This window comes from Clupea harengus, chromosome 11 (genome assembly GCF_900700415.2).
Source record: "Clupea harengus chromosome 11, Ch_v2.0.2, whole genome shotgun sequence".
Lineage (NCBI taxonomy): Eukaryota > Metazoa > Chordata > Actinopteri > Clupeiformes > Clupeidae > Clupea > Clupea harengus.
In genome coordinates, this window is record NC_045162.1 from 12,371,033 (window position 1) to 12,380,321 (window position 9,289).

A 9,289-nucleotide genomic window follows, 5' to 3' on the forward strand; every position below is an offset into this window, starting at 1 on the left:
TGATGCAGTAGTGAGTGCATCAGGCACAATGATGACGCCACCGTTCTCTTAAAGCATAAAGGTCCTCACACAAAAAACATTACAAGTAAGTTTATCTTCTATAAAAATAGCATCAACCAGGCCACACATTACAATGTAAACAAATCAAGTGTGCAACCGTCTGCCCAGAACTGAATGAAAACTTATACCTCATTCAACTTTCATGACGTCTGTCCTCATCTATATTCTACTCCACACATTGGCTCTGGTTACCTAGAGACCAAGGGCTAGTGACAGGTGTGACCGGGAAAGGCCACATGACTGCACACTTTCTCCTGATTGGCCCAGATAGATGACTGACAACATGTGAGTGAGTGGGTGTGAAGAGCCTTGTAGGAGGGACTGACAAGGGCCGGTCCAAGAAGAAATCACTGGTGTTAAGGGTCAGAGGCCTTTTGCGATGGATGACACAGGAATGGATTGCATGTGTCCACGTGTTTCATTGCCATGAATGGAAATGTTGGTTCATATATTCTTGAAATGTTTTGCACTCATTTAAATCGATTTGGTTGTGAACTGTGTCAGTATGGTCAACTTTAGGTTTCACAGCATAGCTCACAGAGTATATGACAGCTGAGTTGAAGTTATTTACTAGCTTGATAGACCTTAGTTGAAATCAGAGCAACAGATGGTTTCATGTTAATTAACAGAAGAATGCTATCAACACCTACAACAGCTATTAAGTGTATCAGATAGAGCAGAATGATATGCCAGCAAAATAGCAAGCTGTTGGTATACCACTATGTTCCTCATTTCCAGGTTGTCTCATATTTCTCCTGGTGGGAGTGTGTTTTGAAGGGATGACTGAGCGAGGCTCCTGCGTGTGTGTGTTTGCTGTTTGGGCTCAGGTGACAGGGCCTAGTCCTGACGGCTGTGCCAACAATGGAAGCTTGCCTCTCCACCGGGTGAAATATTCATGAAGTAATTCATACCTGTTTCCAGGTAACCGATGCTGGAAGCCTTAAGCTAGGCAGTGCGTGTGTGTGTGTCCGTGTGCATGCATGTTTGAGTGCATGCATGCATGTGTGTGTGTGTGCGCGCGTGTGTGTGCATGTGTGTGAGGCAGTGGAACATTTCGGTCGTCTTCCCTTCTCAGACATCCTGCGTTGACACCACCAGCTCTCCTCACCAGTGCTCATAATTGGGCCATAATCACACAAAACATGACCCAGCACCTCACTCCACTGCTGTAAAGTGACTCAGCTTTTTTTTCTTCATCACCTGGAGGGTAGACACTCATGGAAGAGGGGCCCTGGTGGTGAAACTGGCCCGGACTGGAGAAGATCGGTAGCAGCCTGTGGCGACTGGGGACTGTACTCATTTGATGGTGGCTCCTGAAGGCTGAGAGGAATTGCTCTGTGGTAAACATTCTCATCAGTGGAAGAAGCCATACGAAGAGATCCAGCAATGAATCCCCTGTGGAAGACGTATAAGAGCAAGGTGATGAAGACCCTGAATCCCGACATGGAGGAGGACGTGGCTGAAGAGGTGAGATCAAGACTTTAGATTACAGAAAAAAAATGCCTGTTTGCTCTGATGTACCTGGCAATAATGTATACCTTGCATATAGGGGTATTCATAATTCAACAGGTTGAAAACTAACAAAAAAAATAGACAGAAGGCCAAGTACTACAATATTTTCTTTGACTGGAATCACCAGTGTGTACTTTGTGAAATGAGAGACGTAATTGATTGCTCATTGCCATGGATACATCACTCATATGATGTTCTGCTGTGTATATCATTCTACAGAGGTTTCATTGTCTTGTCATGGCAGGACATATTGAACTGGGAACATGACCATGGCTAGGCCTCTAAGCCACTGACTGGCAGGGTTACCATCCTAGTGGTTGTTCTTTCATTGCAAAACCAAAGTCACAATATTTACAGCTTAACCCAGGTAATAAAGCCCCAGTAGCTATTTCATCTGTTGAGTAGAAAGGTTGTCCTGTGGTTCCTTTGAGTCGGCACACTCCTTCACACAGCAGGGCCCGCAGGGTTGAGCCACTGACCCTCTGCAGATGTACTCACTGGCTCTATATATGAGGACAGCACCCACTAGGGTGGCAGGTGTCCCGCTTTGCCTTGTCCTGCACTGCATTTTGTCCCGAATCCTTCATATTGAGATACTGTCCTGCGTTTTCACTGGTCATTTGGTTTTTCATTGTCAGAAATAAGAATACATGATGCGTTATTTTACCCGCACGGCACATGAGACGCATAGTTTCTGATGTATATAGTAGTGCTACGTCAAAAGCAGCAACCTGGTTCATACAAATGCAACAGCCTAAAAAGTCTGGCTTTCATCCAATGGCTAAGAAAAGAGTGAAAGCGGTAATTAAGAGGCTTTGATGGCCGTCAATCAAACTGTGCAGACGTGGAACTGGAAACCAAATGTACACACACAAATCTACCTGGCAACATCATGGCTCATCATGTCTTTCATATAGCCAAAGCTGTAGCCTGTATATTTTATGACAGACACACATTGTCACACATTGTCCCACACATACTTACTACTCGTCCCACATTTGGTCTGTTTGCATCTGGTCACCCTAGCTACCACCCAGAGTTCTGTTTATGATCTGGATCTTTTCAGATCAGTGTTTTGGAGACCTCTTTTCTCATGTGCCATCAACACAGTTGATGCTTGACATGGATTTCAAAGCATGATACGACTAAGACTGGTTAGAAGACTAAAATAGATTCCCATGGCTTAGGACTGTAAAATTGATTTCACAGAAAGGGTATACAGTAGTTGTAACTGGTCTGTTTGAATATAGAATCAAGACAAAGGTATTCTTTTGTAAAAACTTGTAAAACTTGTAAAACATTACTCATATAAACCAGCTTTTTAAATGTGGCCTTTGTCATGGTGTATAGTTAGATTTCTTTTTTTACCCAGGTAACAAAACATGCATGGGACCCTGGTGAACCGACCAGGTCTGAGTGACCTACTTTTCACTGGTGTACAGTAATCTGAACCACAATAAAGAGGCTGGCTGGGCTTATATGACATTCCAGTGAATGACAGTGACAAGATGGATAGGCCATTTACACGGCTGACTGGTTTGCATTTCTTCCTCAGGATGTCCACAGCTCCCGTTAATTCCACACGAGCTGTGGACAGATATCAGTGTCAGTGGACATCTCACAAGGGCAGAATGTCATCTTCTGACATCAATAATGTTTTGGATTGGAGGGGGGGGGATTCTTCATTGTATATCTGCATATATACGTTTTCTGCTTCCAAGTCATTAGGTCAGTGACAATGTGGGCAATGCAATGCACAGCACAGCACGGTTGAATCTAAAACTTTGCATTTGAAAGTCAGAAGCATAAACGTGGACAAAGCTCTACAACTAAAGTTGAACCATGATGAGATCAGTGTTTTTGGCTGGCTTAATGTAGAGTATTAAAGTATTGAATCAAATATTGTCCCATGAGTCAATATTAGAGACAAGACATAATAGACTGTTACTGCACATCTCCGTTTCCCTGGCTAAATGAATCTAATTGTAATTAATTAAATTTTATAAATCTAAGGCCAAGCGTGGTTCTTGTTGCCCAACATTCTAGATGCAGATACGTTATGGTACATACAGGTGTGATGGATGCGGAGTTATCATGTTATTTCAAACTGTAGTGAGGATGACATGGTTTCTGCAGTCATTCCAGTTGACACACACACACCAAGCCAAGGAGCAACATATTCAGAAGATCCATGACTTTATTATGCCTCCGCTGTCTTTAAAATGGGTTATCTTTGTACATATGCCTTTGAAGCTTTTCAGTGCAACATTTCTGACACAGTTTTTCTCTAAATTGTTTATTTCTACTGCTGTTTTTTTGTGTTGTGCTGTCATCATGTTTTCCCAACTTGACCACTAGGTTGTGTACATCTCTGCATATTACCTGTAAGGCTTACGTCAATCACTTCCTTTGCATATTACCTGTAAGACTTACGTCAATCACTTCCTTTGCATATTACCTGTAAGGCTTACGTCAATCACTTCCTTTGCATATTACCTGTAAGGCTTACGTCAATCACTTCCTTTGAATATTACCTGTAAGGCTTACGTCAATCACTTCACCAGTCCAGTTCTGACTGTTCTCACAGACACGGCTGGCTGTGGAAGACATCTGGGCCCAATCACGGCCCAGGTCCAAATTAGTGAGCAGTGGAGACCTCATCAGTCAGATGTGCTTGCTATACACTGATTGGCTTGTGACCCAGTCCTGACCAGATTTAATGATCCCGACAGGATGCCAGACCATCTTTATCTACTAAGAGAAAGGATGCTCTCTTGGCATGTGAAAGGCCAGATCCACATGACTTAATCTTAGTATAGTCACTCTGCTGTACAATATGCTGTATGTGTCAAATTAAGGGGCAGTGACGATGCTTTGTCTCTGTGTAATTTGCATCCAGGTCGAGCCAGAGGTTGACATGACTACAGTGCAGCCGGATGAGGGGCCCAATGCCGTCTCACAGTTGGCCAAAAAAGTGAGTACCAGCCTGAGAAGAGTCCAACTCCGTGTGCCAGGGGTGGTCCTAGTTGTACGAGAACAAAAACGAGGACCAAAGCACCATTAGGGTGTGAGGCGCTTTACAAATGTGTGGGGGTTAGGGGTGGGGTGGTGTGTGGTGAAGAGATTCCCTGCCAAAAATGCCATTTTTAATGGATATGATGTCATCTGTGTGTTTTTCCTGTGCTGACCAAGTGAGCCAAGACTGCCATACCTACAGGTTGGCTGTAACCATAACACCCGCAGTGTAGCGAATGAACTCAGCGGCAGACCTCAGTACAGGTATATTGGTTCTAGGGTTAGGCTGGTCTTCAGAGAATCTGGACTGACTTGTAGCACAGCCATGGGAGGAAGAGATTCACTAATGTACTGATGTTCACTGAAAGAGCAGCTCTGTTTATGTGTGTGAAAGTTTGTGTTCCCTTTCTCTGTGTGTGTGTGTGTGTGTGTTAGAGAAGTCTTACACAGGAAACTCAGAGTTTTCTCAGTTCCGAAAATGAGGTGTTAGGGCGATTTGAAGGCTTCAAGTAGCTGCCTGACTGCGCTGCCTTTAGCTCCACTCAAAGCTCCAAATGAAAACCACTCAGCACTGAGACGGTGCTCTGCGGGAGGGTGACTGATGGGGAAGAGGCGTTTTAACAAGGTGAAGGCTGAGAAACATGTCAGCTGTGTTTTTATCAGATGCAGGGAGCGAGCGTGAGGGGCTGGAGGAATGTCTCCGCTCTCTTCAACAAGGAGGACGAGCACCAGCTGCTGGAGTCAGAGCCAGAGAGCCAGGCCGAGCCAGAACCGGAGCCCGTACCTGACCAGTGAGTATACGTCATCATCATCATCATCATCATCATCAACACTATCATTACCACCAGCCCCATAACAGTCATCACCATCCTTATCGTTATCACCACACCACTCATAGTCAAGCATTTGTGGTTAACATTCTGATTGATATGAGCTATTGTAAAGGACTCTTAAGGAAAAATGTAAATGAGATGAATGTATTCTAATATCTATATATCTAATATCATATATCTAATATCATTTATCTATGTCTTTTCATGGTACTTTGCTTTTGATGAGTTTGTCTTGATCAGCTATTTGCTTGCATTGTACCTCACGTGTGATGAAAGTGTCTTCTAATTGACTAGATGTAAATGACTAGATGTAAATAACTCGATGTAAATGTCTAGACGTCAATGACTATTTGACGAGATGTAAGTGACTAGATTGTAAATGTTAATGGTCATGTAAGTGAACATGTAAGTGAAGCGTTTCCTGCACTAACTTGAGCCGGATCTATCTGGTTCCCCTTGCAGCCCATTAGCCATGAGGCCAGAGGAGCCCCGACCCAACAAGCGCATGACGGGGTTCTGGGACAACTTCTCCACAAAGTTCCAGCAGGCCAAGCAGGCCCAGGCGGCAGCAGCAGCTGCAGCCATGGCAGCAGAGGACGGGGCAGAAGGAGGTGACGTGGAGGCGGGGATTGACAACCAGGGGAGGAGCCCAGAGGTGGAGAACCAGGAAGAAGGAGGGGGTGAAGCAGAGGCCACAAGGGAGGAGGAGGGAGGTGGGGGGAGTGGCAACAGCTTCGCCAAATACACATCTCTGGGTGGGGGCAACGGGGACACATCACTAAAATGGAACTTTGTCACCAGCAAACTGGCTGAGCTGAAGACCAAAAGCATGGCCAAGAATGACTAGCCAAGCACAGTATGCAGGGTAGGCAGGGAGGTGGTGGTGGTGGGGGGGGGAGCAAGGGGAAGGTTTGGAGGGGTGAATACCAGTGAAGCATAGAACACCTGGGGGGTCCACAATCATTCCACAAGGGTCACAGTGTCTGCTGATTTTGGTGTGAATCTTTCAAGGTAATGTGATAGGCAAGATCTTGGGTTTCCCAGGGTTTATTAAAATATCCCGACAAAACAGGAGACTTTGTGACCATCATAGACCATGTTTTTGAAGTGTTTCATGCGTGGAAAAACCTCCGTACTTCAGGGAATAACACTTCAAATTCATGTCCTTGTTGGTCAGAAGACACACAAGTGGTTTCAAAATTGTAGTGATGGACAAGCCTGAATCAATAACGTGTGGTCCATGCTGGAGTAAACTAGGCTAGGCCAGTCAGTGGAGATTGCTGTGGTGTGAGTTACAGAAATACAGTGTTAATGTGTTTTAAGAAGACAGACATCACTGCACACTCAAACTCCAATAAAACCAATAAAAGGGTTCAATTCCAATTTAGCAGGTTTTGAAACACACAATGATGTTAAATTGAGTTGTATGAATGTCTATGAATAGAGTGAATGCCCACTGTGTTCATAAATATTTAAAGACGGCTGCATAATTCGTTTATTTCCTATTGCTGTACTATGCAACACTTTAAGCTTGACCACTGCACAGAATAATTTAAAAGCTTTAAAAGTGATAAACTGGGGTCTCAAAGTCTCAGATAATGTCTGGGCATAGCTTCAACAGAAGCACAGTGCTATGACAGAGTGCTATTCAACATTTTACAACACAGTGCTGTGCAATCAGCTATGTAAATAATGTTGAAAAAGCAGCTTCATCGTAAGTTTTGAAAAGTACAATCAACTTTTATTTCATCATCGTCCAACAACCTCAACCAAAACTACAGCATTCTAAGTGCTGTGCAATTTCATACTACAGAGCTTTATATAAATTATTCTGAACTCACAGATAAGGTCACAACGTAGGACTTGTTGACTTCTCTGGCAAATTACCAAGTTTTGTTTGTGAGGTATTATCTGCCTTGCTTTTGGAACGAGACTCTGCGTTTGTTTTCTCCTGTTGGGATATTCAGCCTGCCTGTGTTTGTGCTGTTGTGACTGCTAAGATTGAAAGCATTACTTATGTATATGTTCTAAAGGATTTTATTTTTCTCTTTGAAGGAATGAGGAGCACTTTGTTTTCACTGTGAATCTGATGTTGGGTTGTGTGTCCTGATATGCTGATTTCATGATTCAATAAAGTTGACTGAAATCAAAAGACAAAAATGCTCACACGTCATGTGCTTACCCAAATCATTTTCACATGTCCTTATTTATTAATAGTATAAATAATAAAACAATACATAGATTTTTTAAATAGATCTTTTTTAAAAATAGTAAAATTATTTTTATTTAATAGAAAGAGAATTGTCATGGTGATGATCAAAAGGAAACTGCAGGGAGAAGGGAGTTTAGTGGGAAACTGCAGACACAAACACATACAGTAGGGGGCAGTCAAGGATTACTTAAGAACATGGTTCCTGCGGTCATCAGTTTGAAATAGGTGTGCTCCAATCATGTTGCTATTCCTTCAGCTGTTTGTCTCAGGGCATGTATTGGGATTCATTACCTAAAAGGTAACATGTATGAAATTAAATCGAACCCATTTTAGACAAATATTTAAACAATCCGAGATGGGTGTATTTTTCAGTGTTGTGCCATTTTTGTGTATTTCTTCAGGCGTCTGCTTTGCCTTCCTCTCCCTCATGACTCAGCATTATGACTCGACTCCTTCATTTTCAGGGCTTTTCTTCCTTTTCCCGTCCATGCTCCCCACCTCTGTCACTTCCTCTGTAATGGCCAACTGCTGCTTTTAGACAGGATAAAAATAGATCAAATCAAGTCGTCCGCCACCAGTGAATATGGTTTCATTTCCTGAATCAAATTACCTATCAGTCGCTCTCATTAAGTCCCCCTTCCACTTTTCTTTCTCTCTGTGAAACGTATTGATAACTGCCCTGTTCTTTTTAAGCCCACTCTATGACACATAACGGAAAAAAGGACTTTTTGATTCTTCATGAGATGTTTGCTGGAAATCATCCAGATTTTAAACACTGCAATTATTTTAACTAAACTCTTCTCACATTTAGTTTTCCTAGTTTATCCAAGCTTATTCAGAGAAAGAGTACCGCATCCCTTTCGGAGCTAATCTGCTATCATGGACGTCTGTGCGGATCAGTCATCATGATTGACGGCAAGCAGATGCAAGATGCTCCGTTGCCGTCAACACTGGTCTGCATCAAAACGGCACAGTTGTGTAGAGCTCTTCACACCCAGGGCGTAGCTCTGCCTGCAGGAGACTCCTGTCATAGGATTCCTCTGTTCACGTCCCCATCATCAGGCCCTTGGCCTATTTTCCCCTCCATTAATATTAACGTGAAACATTTTGAAACTCTTAGGCCCTGTGCTCTGGGCAAATGCTTTGTTGTGATGTTAACTTTTGCACAGAGCCATGTAGGCCTCTTTCAGCTGTGCCACAACCATATTAGCATGCTTTTGCTGCACTCTGGTCTGCTCTGACTAAATCAGCTTTGTAGAGCGTGAAGAAGAAGTGCGTCAGTACAATGACGGGATATATGTGCGCTCTCTCCGCTCTGCGGGGCGAAGAGCGCGGCAGCGAACCGCTCGCGGCGAAAACAGCAGAGCAGGGGAAACGGCTGACGTTAACTAACAACTTTGCCCTGAATCTGTGTCCACAGGCAGATTAGTGAGTTAGCCTCAACACAGATTGGAGACACACAGTGTGGAGATGTGTGTGTGTGTGTGAGTGTGTGTGTGTTTGTGTGTCAAATGTGTCTCTGTCTGTTTGTATGATGAGTGTTTTCCCTGTATTGTTTTAAGTGTGCAAAAGAATGGCTTGATCAAAAGATTGAATGAGTGTGTATGTGTGTGTGTGTGTGTGTGTGTGTGTGTGTGTGTGTGTGTGCATGTGTGTC

At 43.5% G+C, this 9,289-nt stretch overlaps 1 protein-coding gene across 1 annotated transcript; it reads left to right on the forward strand.

The window, feature by feature from the left end:
- The first annotated feature begins 1,195 nt into the window (after positions 1–1,195).
- Positions 1,196–6,267, forward strand: LOC105897796 (uncharacterized protein C1orf232). The gene is made up of 4 exons (XM_042709198.1): positions 1,196–1,542; positions 4,472–4,546; positions 5,236–5,378; positions 5,883–6,267. Exons 1-4 carry the CDS (start codon positions 1,447–1,449, stop codon positions 6,265–6,267), a joined length of 699 nt encoding a protein of 232 aa, XP_042565132.1. The 5' UTR covers positions 1,196–1,446.
- The last annotated feature ends 3,022 nt before the right edge of the window (positions 6,268–9,289 follow it).